We start from the raw sequence: 18,555 nt of genomic DNA on the forward strand, positions 1-18,555 counted from the left end.
CCTCTAATACACAGAGTACGTGTCCGGCGTCCTCTAATACACAGAGTACGTGTCCGCCGTCCTCTAATACACAGAGTACGTGTGCGCCGTCCTCTAATACACAGAGTACGTGTGCGCCGTCCTCTAATACACAGAGTACGTGTCCGCCGTCCTCTAATACACAGAGTACGTGTGCGCCGTCCTCTAATACACAGAGTACGTGTCCGCAGTCCTCTAATACACAGAGTACGTGTCCGCCGTCCTCTAATACACAGAGTACGTGTCCGCAGTCCTCTAATACACAGAGTACGTGTCCGCCGTCCTCTAATACACAGAGTACGTGTCCGCAGTCCTCTAATACACAGAGTACGTGTCCGCAGTCCTCTAATACACAGAGTACGTGTCCGCAGTCCTCTAATACACAGAGTACGTGTCCGCCGTCCTCTAATACACAGAGTACGTGTCCGCAGTCCTCTAATACACAGAGTACGTGTCCGCAGTCCTCTAATACACAGAGTACGTGTCCGCCGTCCTCTAATACACAGAGTACGTGTCCGCAGTCCTCTAATACACAGAGTACGTGTCCGCCGTCCTCTAATACACAGAGTACGTGTCCGCCGTCCTCTAATACACAGAGTACGTGTCCGCCGTCCTCTAATACACAGAGTACGTGTCCGCAGTCCTCTAATACACAGAGTACGTGTCCGCCGTCCTCTAATACACAGAGTACGTGTGCGCCGTCCTCTAATACACAGAGTACGTGTCCGCAGTCCTCTAATACACAGAGTACGTGTCCGCAGTCCTCTAATACACAGAGTACGTGTCCGCAGTCCTCTAATACACAGAGTACGTGTGCGCCGTCCTCTAATACACAGAGTACGTGTGCGCCGTCCTCTAATACACAGAGTACGTGTCCGCAGTCCTCTAATACACAGAGTACGTGTGCGCCGTCCTCTAATACACAGAGTACGTGTCCGCAGTCCTCTAATACACAGAGTACGTGTCCGCAGTCCTCTAATACACAGAGTACGTGTCCGCCGTCCTCTAATACACAGAGTACGTGTGCGCCGTCCTCTAATACACAGAGTACGTGTGCGCCGTCCTCTAATACACAGAGTACGTGTGCGCCGTCCTCTAATACACAGAGTACGTGTCCGCCGTCCTCTAATACACAGAGTACGTGTCCGCCGTCCTCTAATACACAGAGTACGTGTCCGCCGTCCTCTAATACACAGAGTACGTGTCCGCAGTCCTCTAATACACAGAGTACGTGTCCGCAGTCCTCTAATACACAGAGTACGTGTCCGCCGTCCTCTAATACACAGAGTACGTGTCCGCCGTCCTCTAATACACAGAGTACGTGTGCGCCGTCCTCTAATACACAGAGTACGTGTCCGCCGTCCTCTAATACACAGAGTACGTGTGCGCCGTCCTCTAATACACAGAGTACGTGTGCGCCGTCCTCTAATACACAGAGTACGTGTCCGCCGTCCTCTAATACACAGAGTACGTGTCCGCCGTCCTCTAATACACAGAGTACGTGTCCGCCGTCCTCTAATACACAGAGTACGTGTCCGCCGTCCTCTAATACACAGAGTACGTGTCCGCCGTCCTCTAATACACAGAGTACGTGTCCGCCGTCCTCTAATACACAGAGTACGTGTCCGCCGTCCTCTAATACACAGAGTACGTGTCCGCAGTCCTCTAATACACAGAGTACGTGTCCGCAGTCCTCTAATACACAGAGTACGTGTCCGCCGTCCTCTAATACACAGAGTACGTGTCCGCCGTCCTCTAATACACAGAGTACGTGTGCGCCGTCCTCTAATACACAGAGTACGTGTCCGCCGTCCTCTAATACACAGAGTACGTGTGCGCCGTCCTCTAATACACAGAGTACGTGTGCGCCGTCCTCTAATACACAGAGTACGTGTCCGCCGTCCTCTAATACACAGAGTACGTGTCCGCCGTCCTCTAATACACAGAGTACGTGTCCGCCGTCCTCTAATACACAGAGTACGTGTCCGCCGTCCTCTAATACACAGAGTACGTGTGCGCCGTCCTCTAATACACAGAGTACGTGTCCGCCGTCCTCTAATACACAGAGTACGTGTCCGCCGTCCTCTAATACACAGAGTACGTGTCCGCCGTCCTCTAATACACAGAGTACGTGTGCGCCGTCCTCTAATACACAGAGTACGTGTCCGCCGTCCTCTAATACACAGAGTACGTGTCCGCCGTCCTCTAATACACAGAGTACGTGTCCGCCGTCCTCTAATACACAGAGTACGTGTCCGCCGTCCTCTAATACACAGAGTACGTGTCCGCAGTCCTCTAATACACAGAGTACGTGTCCGCCGTCCTCTAATACACAGAGTACGTGTGCGCCGTCCTCTAATACACAGAGTACGTGTGCGCCGTCCTCTAATACACAGAGTACGTGTCCGCCGTCCTCTAATACACAGAGTACGTGTGCGCCGTCCCCTAATACACAGAGTACGTGTCCGCCGTCCTCTAATACACAGAGTACGTGTCCGCCGTCCTCTAATACACAGAGTACGTGTCCGCCGTCCTCTAATACACAGAGTACGTGTGCGCCGTCCTCTAATACACAGAGTACGTGTCCGCCGTCCTCTAATACACAGAGTACGTGTGCGCCGTCCTCTAATACACAGAGTACGTGTCCGCCGTCCTCTAATACACAGAGTACGTGTCCGCCGTCCTCTAATACACAGAGTACGTGTCCGCAGTCCTCTAATACACAGAGTACGTGTCCGCCGTCCTCTAATACACAGAGTACGTGTGCGCCGTCCTCTAATACACAGAGTACGTGTCCGCAGTCCTCTAATACACAGAGTACGTGTCCGCAGTCCTCTAATACACAGAGTACGTGTGCGCCGTCCTCTAATACACAGAGTACGTGTCCGCAGTCCTCTAATACACAGAGTACGTGTGCGCCGTCCTCTAATACACAGAGTACGTGTCCGCCGTCCTCTAATACACAGAGTACGTGTCCGCAGTCCTCTAATACACAGAGTACGTGTCCGCAGTCCTCTAATACACAGAGTACGTGTGCGCCGTCCTCTAATACACAGAGTACGTGTGCGCCGTCCTCTAATACACAGAGTACGTGTCCGCCGTCCTCTAATACACAGAGTACGTGTCCGCAGTCCTCTAATACACAGAGTACGTGTGCGCCGTCCTCTAATACACAGAGTACGTGTGCGCCGTCCTCTAATACACAGAGTACGTGTCCGCCGTCCTCTAATACACAGAGTACGTGTCCGCCGTCCTCTAATACACAGAGTACGTGTGATCACAAATTTAAAAGATAAAGTGAAAAGCATTTTTAAACTGGTAAAGTTTATATAGCCTGCCGGTGTGAACAATTTCTCACCATGACCCCTAATAGCTCCTAGTTTATGTAAAAAAAAAAAATCTATTTTAAAATAAGCTTTATGATGCCAGAAGATTTATGAGCTGAACGTTCTTTTATTTTTCCAAACTTTATTGGTGAATTTAAGTCAGTTGTTTTTACTTGGTAAGGAATTGTTTTAATGTTCTTAACTCAATTACTACCAAATAAAAATATTTTAGGGGCTGGTTACGTGACATCGTTTTCAACTAAAAACGGAAAACTTTAATGTGTGTTTTTGGTTGTTAATCAGAAATCACACTTTTCAAATATGGCTTCTTCATATATTCAGGTTTATATATATATATATATATATATATATATATATATATATATACAGGTCCTTCTCAAAAAATTAGCATATTGTGATAAAGTTCATTATTTTCCATAACGTAATGATAAAAATTAAACTTTCATATATTTTAGATTCATTGCACACCAACTGAAATATTTCAGGTCTTTTATTGTTTTAATACTGATGATTTTGGTATACAGCTCATGAAAACCCAAAATTCCCCAATTGGGCAAGTTGATTCAGATGATTAGGTTAATAGCTCGTTTAGAGACCCTTTTCGTGATATGCTAATTTTTTGAGATAGGAATTTGGGGTTTTCATGAGCTGTATGCCAAAATCATCAGTATTAAAACAATAAAAGACCTGAAATATTTCAGTTGGTGTGCAATGAATCTAAAATATATGAAAGTTAAATTTTTATCATTACGTTATGGAAAATAATGAACTTTATCACAATATGCTAATTTTTTGAGAAGGACCTGTATATATATATATATATATATATATATATATATATATATATATATATATATATATATATATATATATATATATATATGACTTTTGGAATCCTGGTTCCTGTAAGAAAAAAACAATCTAAAAAAAAAAACATTTACCATTTCTGCTTTAAAAAAACCATTTACTCACCCTCATGTTGTTCAAAATCTGTGTTGTTTGAGTCATCATATGACTCGTGCTCTTCCACGTCTTTAAAAAGTCATATGATCATTTTTGAAAAACATCCATACCTCATATATTTCAGTTTTTTCCTGTTTTTGAGCACAACAGATATCATTTACAGTTATTGTATTGCAAACACGTTCTCCAAAACACATTTTGTGTTCCACAGCTTTGTTCACATGAGGGTGAGTAAATTGTGCCAATTTCTTTAAACTGCTGTTGTAAAAAAAAAAGAAATTAGCATATTGTTTGAAGACTGATGCGATGGCTAAAGGTCAAGCTCAAAGTGTCAGTAGTTGTGGGGTGTCTTTAACATTTAAGTTGTGAATAACGTCTGTGATGAAGAGGAAGTGTCTCTGTTCGGGGTTTTTTCGGCCTGTTTTAAATGCTAGACAAATGCACACGCTTGAGTCACGACTGCTTTCAAAACGCTGTGATGGCCATTACACATGAAGGGATTATCTCTGTTTTCTTCACTAAGAAAGTCCACAAAAACACCATGGCTTCATTTTAACGCTCTGTTTTTTTACCGTCTGTTAGCACAAGATATGAAGTGGGAGGAAACGCGTGTTTTCAGTGCTCACTTCCCTATTCTCTCTCTTGTATCATAGGAGAACTCTGAAGGTCTCAGTCGACCGTTTTCTGGACTAGGACTCGCTCTCTCAGGGCCGGCGGGAAGGAAGGCCAGCGGCTTAAGTTTAAAGAACCTGTTGATTTATATTCGACAAGCCAACGAGCAATGAGTCCATGCAGAATCCTGGTACTCTGTATCATGTGTATTCCACAAGGTGAGTTCACTGGATTTCACTTTCACGTTGTTGTATCGTGTAGAGTTTGTTGAGTTGATGTTACATAGTTTGGTCCTTTGGGCAAGATTGTTGAAGATTTTTTTGTTTAGAAATTGTTCTTTCATTAAGAAATAAAGTCAGTCTGATTTCTGCTTCATTGGAAACAGGGTGTTTCCCTTTTTTTGTGAAGCAACAAAATGTCACATACATTTTCTTGTCACATATGTCAAATGATCTGTGTTCGTTTTTGCAGTGTGCGGTAGAGAGGAACATATCACTGGTTACCTCGGCCAATCAGTCGTCTTGAAAACTGGTGCAGACCCATCATGGAACCTCACCAAAGTTCAGTGGTCCATTTATACGAACACAACATTCATTGCAAGTCTAAAGAACGGCAATGTGACTTTATACAGTTTTTGGACACATCAGGGTCGACTTAAGCTCGACAACAGAACGGGAGATTTAACTATCACAAATGTGACTATGAACGACAGCATGATATACACTGCGGCCCTGGTCAACTTCACAGATGGTCGGCAAAGCACTCAAGTTCATCTCACAGTCCGAGGTAAGAGAGATATTTGAAACGGTCTGCTAACTAACAATCAACTGACACTCTTGAAAATAAGGGTTTCAAAAAGTGATGTCATAGAAGAACCACAAGACAGATTCCGCAAAGAATCTTTCAGGGGTTAGTTCTTAAAAGAACTATTTATTTATTTATTTATTTTTTATTTAACAAACAGACATACAAACCAAATAGTGCAGTAGCGAACAATCTAGTAATTCCATACTTCCAGAAGTGAAATAAAAGTGTGTTAAAGTATAGGTTTAAAAAAAAAAAAACTATTTATTCGTAGCATATTTTAACAATCTAAAGCAGAGGTCTTCAATCCTGCTCCTGGAGGGCCGTTGTCCTGCAGAGTTTAGTTCCAGCCCTGATCAAACACACATCAGCTCATCAAGCTCTTCAGGTTCGCTGGAATATACCAAGGCAGGTGTGCTGAAGCAGGAACTAAACTCTGCAGGACAGCGGCCCTCCAGGAGCAGGATTGAAGACCTCCGATCTAAAGAATCTTTTTCCACTATAGAGCTCGGGCGTAGACGTCATGGAACGGTGCATTGTGGGTAACGGTGGCCATATTAGAGGTCACGCATAGGCCGGTTTGGAATAAGGTAATAGCGTAACCGGCCGATCTCCGGGTAAATAAAAGAGTTTATTGATTTAAAAACGATTGTATTGCTATAACGATGGTAATAATGAACAGAACTGTGTCCATGGCAACGCTCCGTTTTTCATGGCAACGGTGTGTTATACTTAGCAGTGGTCTGTTATCAAGAAATAACAGATCGCATTCAATATTAGTATTCAACCAAGCCATGTAATAATAACAATTAAACTACAGAGCACCAGCAATATAATAATATGTAAGCTATTAGTAATAATAAAGCATTTTAACATTTAAGCTACAGATTCAGCAACAGAATACCATTTAAGGTCCAGTACAGAGGAGACTATAGCTAGGAATTATCACTGCATTTGTGTGTCTATTGGCTGATGCTTTCTAGAAGTGTAAGGTACAAATTAATCCATAGCTTGTCAGTATTACACTAACCATGATTTCCATTACACGAGAGCAGATGTTAAAACGTCATGCTGATTTGTACTCGGCTATCGCCAAGATAAGCACCAACTAAGACGTAGCTTTACAGTAACCTATGCTTCTCCATCCATTTACGCTTCTTTCCAAATGGTGATGTGAATCTCCTTCTGTCTGGTGTCAATAGCTGCAGTGTATTTGCACACACAACGGCTGCAACCACAGTGCGGTCCCCTCATGACAACCGTCTGGTTTGAGCTGAGTAGGAGACATCTCTAGGGTCTTCAGGTGGGCACCTTCCGTTAGCGTTTCGTCGACTAGCCCACGACACCATAAGAGGGCTCGACAGTGACTCTGGCGTCCCAGAGTCACCCGCCTCTGTCCCCCACTCAACTCAGCCCAGCTTACTGACCTTTACATCCTTCCTGCGGCTGAGGTTGCTCCTTCCTCATAGTTCACATGTGACCTAACCACAATCTCTAGTCTATCTATTGATATGCTGATTTGGCTAACAGCTACATCAGTATAACAGCTTGCTCCCAAAACACAGCATCGTACTTTAACGTTAATCTGAACAGCAGAACTTTAGGTAACTGCTAAATTAATACATTCAATGTAAATGTAGCTAGCTAGTTAACTCTGGCAGCTGAAAATCTATTGACCATGTGATAAAAATAATAGTTATCATTAGCCGTTAGCGCTAACGGAGTTGTCTACAAAGCGAAGCAAAAAGACCACCAATATATATGATTTATGAGGCGTTTGCCCTGTCAATCGTGAGACCGATTACAGCAGTTCACAATACAGCAATACTAAACCATTTTCATAAAAATAACCTAAATTAAACCTAATATTATCTAATGACCACCGTAATTACGTACTGCCTACTATACAGTACATCTACTTCCGTACCATGATTCCCACAATGCATCGCGACGTGAGAAAACGATCCCGAGCTCTATTATAGAGGGTTTGCTTTGCACCTACGTCACGATTTGGTCAGTTACCCGGATGCGCGGCCATATTGGAGATACTCGGATGTAAACAACAGCATGGATTGCACTGTTTATGTACTATTGAACACACCGTTACACTAATTTATGATGTCTAAACTACGGAAAAAACACATGGAAGCTGCAAAATCATATAGAGAAGGACTTAGTAGCGTGCAATTTTGACGAACTAAAGTTAATAAGTAGTCGAACGATCCGAACGAGCGCTTCTCTAGCCCTTACCTCTATTCTTCCTTCTGTTTCTTATCCCGACATAGGCTACGTTCAGATTGTCAGTCTAAAAAAAGCACATGAAATCCGTTTCAAGCTACATCCATGTGTGGTTTGAAATCCTATTCAAATCACATATCAGGAAATCCGCTTCAGTCTGAACGCTCTGATCGGATTTCGCGTGGTATGTGACTTTCTCACGCCACATAAAACGTAAACAACACGTTGTTATAGCGAACATGCTGAAAGTCGCTGCCGAAACAAGGCTGTGTTGTTGCAAAGTGCCTGATAAGCAGAAAATGCTTGATTTGAAAATGCTTGGTGCAGATACTGTAAGAGCTTGGAATAAAGCTGTGCACACCAGCCTCCTCCAGTTCTGCAGCTCGAGACGCAGGAGTCCAGCGCGGAGGATACACAGTTACATGTTGTACAATATAAATACGACAACATCTCTATTGCAAATGCAAACCCCTCCATCAACGTAACGTCATTGCCATATTGCCAAAGAGCTGCATGAACACACAAATCGGATCTGAACAGTTGTGATACACAGTGTGGACATCATTTTAGATCAGATTCCAATCGGATACAAATATAATCGGATTTGGACTGACAGTGTAAATGTAGCCATAGTTAACTACTTTACACAAACATTTTAGCCATAGTAAACGCTTCATTTACACGTGTGGCGGATGCTGTGCCTCTCTCAACCACAAACCCCTTCTTTCATCCGTTTTTTGCACTCTTCTCTTTAACTCTTCTCTCGAAAGGTTTTTTCCCCGTGCGACTGATTTGCAAACTATTGCAGGTGTTTTTCATTGCACTTTTTTTTTATTTAAAAAATCTTTCCATTTTTATTTATTAAATTTTGGGGGTGGGTGTGGTAAAAAAAAATGTAAGGGGGGGCGTGACGAAAAAAGTTTGAGAACCACTGCTCTATAAAGAACCTTTTTAGCATTGGAAAGGTTCTTTGGATGGTAAAGGTTCTTCATGGAACCATAGATACCAATGAAGAACCATTATTTTTAAGAGTGATAATGACTTTCAGTTAGATTGAATTATTGATATAATGTTTGTCCCCAACTGCAGAACGACTCAAGGAACCAACAATCCAGAAAATGCTTCATTCCCTCAAAGACGGCCAATGCCATGTGGCCCTTAATTGCACTGCGTTTCACCAAAATGTGAATCTCTCCTGGACTCCCGACGGAGAGTTCAACGGATCGTATATTTCTGGAAACGCTGTCAACTCTTCATTGGTTCTTTTCATGTCATTTAGTGGCAACAGAGACGTGACGTTCAACTGCACCGCCTCCAATGGCCAACAGACAGAGACCAAACAAATCACAGTGGGATGTTCAGGTGGGTCTCATTAACGGATGAAACTCTGTGAGGAGGTTTTACATTTATTTAAGATGCTGCACACTATGTATGTTTAGAGTCAGGGCTTCGAAACACAAGCAAATATGCCAAATTGATCCGCACATTGATTTATAGATGATATTACAGAAGGGTTGCAGGAAAGTGTAAAAATCATATTAAACAAAGTACACTTTGGTTTTTACGTGCACGCATGTGTACACATACAATGTGCCTGAGGTAAATATCATTTAGAGTTGTCAAAAGTACCAACTTCTGTATCAAGTCGGTACTGAAATATTAAAAATGTGACTATTTTGTAATGCCATTTTGAGCACTGTTGAACGGGCCTAAATGTCTGTGATTGGCTACAATGATCAACGCTTGATCAATGATTGACGCTCTTTATCGAGCGCTTAAATGGATAGATACTGGAGGGATCAGCTGATAGACGTCTGCTTTTAAACTCTCCCGTGTGTATCTATTAAGCGCTTGGGAAGAGCGTCTAAGATGTCATTGTTGATCATTGTAGCCAATCACAGACACATATGTTGAGGGCGTCTAACACAATGGCCAATCAGAGGTGTTTAAAAATCTGTTCAAAAGCTCAAAATGCTAAAGGTAAGTTGTGGTATCGGCACATTTTAAAAATTTCAGTACCGAAGTCTGTACTTTTTGACAACTCTAATAAAGCTTTGATAGCAACGTGGCAACTCTGGCCCGGGCCGTGCTATTTGTGGATCTCGTGTGATTTCCACCCCCTGATGCCTGAAAAAAATGTCTTCAGAGAAGAGATGTCATTGCAAGAGGAAGGGGAACTTATTTTGCTTCAAGATTACGAGGCACACAAATAATAAAAATGATGTGCACAAATCATTTAGAATAAATACTGCAGTATTACATTAAAAAAAAAGAATAGTCAATATTGATTTCATGCTGACTTTAACACATGTGCAGTGAGGGCGTAAATACACTTCAATGCACTGAAGAATCATTAGAAAGACCGAAGCAGTTTATTTCCTGTAACTTCACTGCACTGGTGCTTTAACAGGGCAGAGCCAGTGAATAGGAAGTCTAAATGCATGCAATTGAAGAGTTCTTTTGTTCTTTTCTTTCTAGAGGAGAAGAGGTGTGAAGTCAGCAAAACTTGCAGTTCGTGCGGTTCATGTATTCCGTCTGTGATGGGGGCTATTTTTCTTACAGCTTTACTTTTGGCTGCAGCATATGCATATACACAGAGAGGTAACAAACGTATCTTAAAATCAACTTTACAATACAACAGTTGCATGACCGATAATGTCTTTATTAACTATGATTTGTATTTCCTAGAAACAATTAAAGAAAATATCCCAGACATCCAGAATGTATTACAGAATATACGGTAATATACCACAGAGATCATAGATGTAATGGACTCAGCAGTTTACACCAATACTTATCCTAGATGCTTATTTTTTGAAGTGGTACTACTCCTGCCTCCGGTGGTGGTGAAAAAACAATGGAACACAGAGACAGAAAGGAGGACAAAAACAAGATTCAGCTGAACATTAACCAGCATGCATGCTAATGCAAAGAATGGAGCTGATTTGACATCGTGTTCCACAAGAAAATAGTTATACGAGTTGGGACTGGGAGCATCATGAGGCAGAAGCTTCCGTTAAAAGCAAACGAAGAACTGAAGCCGTTACTGCGGGTTTGACCTGGATTCTGTGTGTGAAAAGCTCCTGAAGGATGATTCCTGTACTCAACCTTTTTATCTACAATAATTATAAAACTATAAAAAAAAAATCCATTTGGCTCAAATATCTGAAGGCTTCTTCTCATTCAGTTCAAAAGGTACGTAACGCTTCTGGTACTATTTGCCTTTCAATCTTTACTTGACCAAAACCATGGCAGCTTTAACATATAATAAATAGAAAAATTTCACAAGCATTTTTGAACAAAGAAATTTTTCTATGTAAATTGGTAACCAGGACTTTTATAATGAATTGTAGCACTGAATGTTAGCGGACAGTTGCTGTCCTGTTTTGTGTTCAGTGATTTTTACTTTGAAGCATATTTTCTGGTTCTGTTATTCCCTGTGTTTACTGCCTGTGTTTAGTTTCCATAGGATTAACAAAGAGGTTAACAAAGAGGTTAACAAAGAACATGTGTGGGTAATGAATCACTATGGAAAGAAACTGTGTAATTATTTGAGTGTTTCCCTCGTTCAACGTCTGATGTGTTCCTGGATGTAACGCGTGTTTGGTCTTTAGTTCCCCGTGTCTGGATTTATTCTGGTTTTGCCTACGTGTCACTTACCTTGGATTTTTTCCTGTTATGTTTGTTAATAAATCCTTTTGATACAGTTGGATGCTACTCTCAGTCTTTCTTAAACATGAGTGTTACACAGGTGTTTCATATATAGATTTTTTAGGGGTTCCCATTATGGGATAGATACTTTTATGGATTTAGGGTGTGTTCACATGACAACGATGTACTAAAAACAGAAAAGTTTCTCCTTTGCGTTTCTCGCTTACAAACGACAACGTTGTAAAAACGATCCCTGTTCACACGGATCTGTGAAAATGATTAAAAATGCTGTATTATTCATGCCAGGCCAGTAGATGGCGATGTCACTTTGAAAAGAAACTCTACACACGTATAAAATGCATAATGCGCATTACATCACCGTTTATCACAGATTCACGTTTTTAAAAGCTTTAGTTTTCAGGCCCCTAAAACATTGTCATCTAAATGGAGCCCCTTTATTTGAATTTTAGTTTTCATCCTTTTTATTTTGAAATTGTATGAATTAAACATCACTAGAAACAACTGAAATAACCCATTAAACATTAACATATTATGCAAACATTTAAGATATATCATTATATACAACATTTTTGGCATAAAGGGTTCTTTAAAAAATTCAGTCAAGAACTCAAGAGAGAAAAAACTCAATTCTCTCCATACTATGGAAATTGATATTTAACAATAACTTATAAATCTTTAAAGACAGACCTACTGTGAGTTACGAGGTTGTTAATCAATAGTATTTGCTTCTGATGAAGCCGTCAGCCCGTATTTCAGCTCATTTTTTTAAATAATCGTGTTTAACAGCCGAATTCCTGGTGAAAACTACATTCCCCATGATGCTGTACAGAAAAACTCCACCAATCAGAGAGTCGAAATGAGCAAAATGTGCCCAAAGAGCTCTTTAGCTCCTCCTCCTATACTCCCTCATTTAGGCCACTTAAATATTTTGTTATTGCAAAATATGCAAACATATTCAAATATTAGTTTTTTTTCACATAATCAAAATTTTTAAATTAGTAATTTTATATTTCTCCATTGTTTTTCATTCGATTATTCTGTTCGCAATGCTTGAAGGGGGTGGATTCTGGACTCCACTGCCACTTCAATGTATATCCAAACAGTGATTATAATCAAGGTATTAATATTTTTCCTTTTACATATTAACCCATTTGTGCCAAAATTTTTCTGAATGTTTTCATACAAATAGTTGTGTTAATAGTGTCCTCTGTGAACATTGTAAGGGGATTTACTGTTAAAGACCCAAAACCAGATATGATGAATGAAGATTTATAATATAATTGAAGAAAAGTTTTACTGAAATAGTTTGCAGTTTCATCAGCAGAAGTCAGCTTCAAGACCCACACAGGAGTTTGTAAGCTACGTCATTGCTTACAGGTTGAATGATTCTCATTGGCTAAGAAATAGATAAACACAGCAATTTTCCACACATATACAGATAGACTGAAGCATATCTCCATCGATTATGCAGCTGAAGTTAGGCACGTCGTGACCTTCCAGGTCGCAGATTTGGTTTGCTGGGCGCCAACATGTCCAGAACAACAACTCAGTCAATCTCCAATAATGCCAGTGGTTCCTTAACCTATAACCAAAAAGACCAACACACACACCGACACACAGCTTCCTCAAGGTTGGATTTGGCCAGGCTCTAACTATAAACAGGAGAGTTTCATTACATTTTAGTGATCACACTGGTAACTTCTATAACAAAGTAAAATCTCCAGAGAAGTCGTTAAACTCATTTGATATTTAGAAGGAAAGATATCGATTAATACCTTGATTATAATCAATCATTACATATACATTGAAGCAGCAGTGGATTCCCCCCCACTCCCTTCAGCATGTTCTGCATTTATGGTCCCCAGGTTTTTTCTTTTCTTGAAAATCGTATTTGAATCTGCAGCAACTATAGTTGCCCGTGGGCGAATATGTTGAATGCACCCTTTCAATGTCAAATTTGAATAGGAGGTGAACATTTGGCATCTAACTCAAAATAACTGCTTTCAACAGATCAATCTTTATTCATAATAAATGTGTTTATGTATAACAGTCAAAGAACATTCGATGCGAACCCCAAAAAAAGCTGTATGTAGCTTATAATCTCTTGTGTATGATAAACAAAACAAACAACAAACACATTTGTCTTGAAGTGTTGGAACATAGCGCAGAACAAAGTGCAGTCATTGAGTTGCCCCAACAGGGCATTGTGTATTAAAAATAAAAAGTTAATGAAAAAAATATGAAAATAAATCAATAAAAATAAATAGAATGAAGAAAAAATTACTTCTATACCAGGCGTTGACCATAGCACTGCTGAGTGCCTAGCTGTATGTAACGTAGAGACGGCAGTGCAAGGGGCCAAGGAGGCTCGGCCTCTGAGGCCTTAATCAGGTACCTACTGCCCCTCCCCGAAATGTTCCCGGGACGAGACTCTGGAACAGCTGCAGCCATTTCCTCCGAAAACACATGCATGGCAGGCATGACGTGAACAGTCTCTGGCTCAGCAGGACTCACATGAGCAGTCTCTCAGATCAGGCATGACGTGAAGAAACTCAGGCTCGGTCGACATGACATGAAGAAGCTCAGGTTTGGTGGGTACTGTGGAATTGCTGGTTTCCTCATTCGCAATACCCACAGTAAATGAGGAACCACTCCGCAACAAGGCATAGTCAATGTATTGGGCTGGTAATCGAGACCGCACCGGCTCGTTCAGTTCAAAACGAAAAATGTCCTTTAGAGCCACGTCATTAAAATCCACCTCAGGCTGAGTCCACAAAAGTCCTGAACATAGGTCTCGATGGCCTGGTCGAGAAGACAAATATCTATAGCATGGCCACCACCCACTGGCATAGCCCTGGGTGTGCCAGGGTGTGCCGGTGCCACCCACAGTGGCAGCTGGCACACCCAAAATAGATGCAGAATTATTTTATAAAGTTTTAATAAAAACGATTCCTAAACTTGGACTATTGTTGTTTACTTAAAATATTTTTGAAAATTTAAAATGTATTTTAATTTTTAAATTATTATCGTTAAAAAAAATATCTGCCGACATTCGGACTGCCAACCAATCCGCAAACAGCCGCTGACTGGTAATACGGTTGTGCTGTTGAGGCTCGCACCGCATGAGGAGAAATGGAAACAAATGAGCGCAGATCACACAAAGAAACTTAATGAACATAGAGCGGTTAAAAAATGAATGTGGAGTTTTTATATTTATAACATATATGATACAGTTAAGCAACATCACAGTGACCAAGAGTGCTGAATACCATCAAGATTGAAAATATGACACTGATTTCATACGACAGTTCAATAAACAAGTAATTCATATCAAGTCACTTACATTTTAGACACAATATTGACTGTTTTTGTTCTATTTGAGCAGCGAAAATAGTTCCGCACATCTCACCGGAACACATAACTGCGTTAATGAATGATTCAGCGCTTTGAATGAATCAATTGAGTCAAAGATTCAATGACCCATTAACTGCCTCATTCCTTAACAATTCAACCGTTTGAACGAATCATTTGAATAAATGACTCAATAACTCACTCATTAAGACAGTCACCTGCCGCCCCTACTGGTGGTTTAGTTTCGTGTTTCAAAGTAGGCTATAATTCTTTCCAATATGTCATATTATCTTCAAAAAATATTTAAATCAATCGCATAACATTATTTAATGCAGTTGTAATTTTTCAGTGTAAATTAATTAATTTTATTGGTAACAGCCATATAGTTTCTTACTATTTCAATTGAATTTATTAATCAAATCTAAGAATTTAAAATGAAAGATAAAGCATATATTTAAACTGATTTCTGGATTTTTACTTGGACAAGAGAATGGCTGATTTACTTGTTCAAAGGACAAGCACATGTAAAGCATTAATGATGAGCCCTGAGTTATATTATATATACTGTAGGCCTAGTATTATGTTTATGTGGCAAGCCAGTTTTACACATCAGCCCAGTCTATTCTGTAAAGTTAGTGATACGCCGGGTCCGAGTTTTTTTCCACATTAATTTGACAATAAATGTGGCACACCCAATTTTTCTTATGCACACCCAGAGACGCTTTTCTGCCTACGCTAGTGCCACCACCACTTCTTTGATCGGATGCCAATCCAGTCAATCGGTCATTATTAAAGCAAAAAGCACTAAACAAGACCAATAACCTTGATTTATTAACCTATTAACACAGTATACCAGATATATGTACAGTACTTACAAGGCATTTGCCCACCGGCAACTATAGTTGCTGCTTGGACTTTTGACTAAGTATACAACTATAGATCTCTTGTAAGATTTGTTTTGTTTGGATGATTCTAGAGACCTTCATGATTATGTATATACATATCAACCAAAAATACTTATTAGTAAAATGAAAATGACCTTTCTTTGGGAGGGTTTGCCTTCACCATGTTTCTTGGAAGAAGAGGTAAGAAGTTGACAGCCTCATGAGACAGGAAGGAAATAAATACCTTTTTTATTCTTTATTTGGTTGTTTGCTTGCATGTCATTGAGAAATAAAACATGGATATCATCTAAAAAAAAAATCTTAAAAAAGGAAAATGACACTGTCGATGGGCTTAAATGGGTTAAATGATATGAATGACTTCTTTAAGCTTATGAGATTTAGTTACTCCGTCTGAACCTCACACTGAGAAAAATAATGTTATCTGGATGTTTTGGTTTATCTGGATATTATCTCCATTGTTTTTCATTCGATTGTGTTGTTTGCAATGCTACATTACCCATGATGCTGTTCAGAACAAATCCACCAATCAGAGCCAAAAGAGCTCTTTAGCTCCGCCCACTCCATGAAGAAACACAAATGATGTAATCGAGTCGGTCTTCCTATACTCCCTCATATAGGCTACTTAAATATTTGAATGTATTTGCATATTTTGCAATAACATAAAATATATAGTTCCTATTCACATAATCAACATTTTTAAATTAGTAATTTTATATTTCTCCATTGTTTTTCATTTTATTATTCGTTTGCAATGCTTATGGGATTGAAGGGGGTGGATTCTGGTCTCCACTGCAATGTATATCCAACGAGTGATTATAATCAAGGTATTAATCAATATTTTTCCTTTTACATATTAAATGATATGAATGACTTTAAGCTTATGAGATGAATGTAGTAACTCTGTCTCAACCTCACACTGAGAAAAATAACATGTTATCTGGATGTTTTGGGAAAGTCTCCTGTTTATAGTTAGAGCTCAACTAACTCCAACCGTGTGTGTGTAAGCTGATGTGTGTAAGTGCACTAGTATTGCTACAGACCTGTTTTCTTCGACATACTGGCGTCTAGACACACACTACGTTTACATGCAACCAAATAATCCATTTGTAATCACTTTATTTAGGTTCATGTAAAAACTATGTTTGGACTTATCAATTAGAAGGAATTCAGTCCGATTGAAACAAAAGGAGTGCATGTAAACAGCCACAAGTCTCGTGACCTTGAAGGGCCACTCGTTCCCATCTCAGGGTCCTGGTGGGAGCCGTACACACTATGGAGATGTGCTACTGCCTATCAGTCCATGTGTGGAAATATACTTTGTTTATCTAGTTCTTAGCCAATCAGAATCATTCAACCTGAAGCAATGACGTAGCTGTGACCTTGGTGGAGGGTATAACTGCTGTGATACTTGTAAATGAAAAAACAGAGCGGCCTATAAACTCTGTGTGAGTCTTGAAGCTGACTTCTGCTGATGAAACTACACACTATCTTCACTTGACTGCACTTCTGACTCCGGGTCTTCATTCATCACATCCGGGTCTGGGTCTATAACTGAATTCCCCAACAGGATCTTTCCCTCACTCAACGCGTTATGTAGAGTCTTTGTATTTTTGCCTGATTTTCAAATCCTTATGCATTTCAAATAATTTTTTTTAATGATATGATTCACCTTGTAGTTGGTTGGTACATGGTTTATAACACTTGAACAAAGACTTTTTTGAAACCACTATGGAAGAAATGAAGGGAAAAAAATATTTTTTTGCACTCTATTAAACCCCATGAAGGACCGTAAGCGCGAGCATATATACGTGTCAGTGTCACAGTATTCTCAGAACTGACACTTCGGTTTTAGGTCATTGTGACTAAATGGGAAGTGGTCAACTTTAACTAGAAATGGACACATCACCTTTATCTCAGCAGATCTGCAGATGAGTCAATACTTCAGAAATATGCCTCCTAAAAAAGTCATTCCACTGAAACATTTCACACTCGATCAAACTTCCCAGTAACGTTATTTTAGAATTATTTCAATGCTTTATTTACATCTTTTTTCTCTCATGCAGGCTAAATGTCGTTTCACGGAGAGAGCAACATAAATACACAACTTCACAACAGCTGGCTATAATAAAACACGAGATAATGCGTCAGACAATGGAAGACTGTTAAGACTTTCAAGATGCTGATCTGCACTAAAATCCTGGATAACACTTTAGTTTAAAGGTTGTATCAGTGATTTCTGGCCCAAAAATAAATGTCTAATCTTTCCTAACGATCCGCTAGCTGCTCGCCCCATAAGCATGCCGTCGAAAAACCGCGTCTCTGTAGGCAGCCTAGGCTCTGAGATCTGCACACAAAAACAAATGGGTACAACCACCACTCAAAACCAAAATAAACAGTGTTCCAACCAATCACTGACAGGGGCGGGTGTTGCTCCGATTTCGCATCCAGCCGTGCACGAGCGCAAAACCTCACAACACCCGCCCCTGTCAGTGATTGGTTGGAACACTGTTTATTTTGGTTTTGAGTGGTGGTTGTACCCATTTGTTTTTGTGTGCAGATCTCAGAGCCTAGGCTGCCTACAGAGACGCGGTTTTTGGACTGCATGCTTATGGGGCGGGCAGCTAGCGGATCGTTAGGAAAGATTA

General features: G+C 40.3%; 1 protein-coding gene across 1 annotated transcript; it reads left to right on the top strand.

Annotated features, from left to right (window-relative positions):
* The first annotated feature begins 4,725 nt into the window (after positions 1-4,725).
* On the top strand, positions 4,726-11,691 carry LOC143736738 (uncharacterized). Its single transcript, XM_077227388.1, has 6 exons — positions 4,726-5,158; positions 5,412-5,726; positions 9,072-9,344; positions 10,461-10,583; positions 10,671-10,722; positions 10,803-11,691. The coding sequence occupies exons 1-6, from the start codon at positions 5,110-5,112 to the stop codon at positions 10,906-10,908; spliced, it is 918 nt and encodes a 305-aa protein (XP_077083503.1). The 5' UTR covers positions 4,726-5,109; the 3' UTR covers positions 10,909-11,691.
* The last annotated feature ends 6,864 nt before the right edge of the window (positions 11,692-18,555 follow it).

This window comes from Siphateles boraxobius, unplaced genomic scaffold, assembly GCF_051911475.1.
Source record: "Siphateles boraxobius isolate OS27281-9 unplaced genomic scaffold, OSU_SipBor_1 130, whole genome shotgun sequence".
Taxonomy (NCBI): domain Eukaryota; kingdom Metazoa; phylum Chordata; class Actinopteri; order Cypriniformes; family Leuciscidae; genus Siphateles; species Siphateles boraxobius.

What these genes read in the sequence shown, in the direction of transcription:
- LOC143736738 (XM_077227388.1), top strand. Translation starts at nt 5,110, where the DNA reads ATGAGTCCATGCAGAATCCTGGTACTCTGTATCATGTGTATTCCACAA. An exon ending in TATCATGTGTATTCCACAAG is followed by an intron (nt 5,159 to 5,411) that starts GTGAGTTCACTG and finishes TCGTTTTTGCAG; the next exon opens with TGTGCGGTAGAGAGGAACAT. An exon ending in ATATGCATATACACAGAGAG is followed by an intron (nt 10,584 to 10,670) that starts GTAACAAACGTA and finishes TGTATTTCCTAG; the next exon opens with AAACAATTAAAGAAAATATC.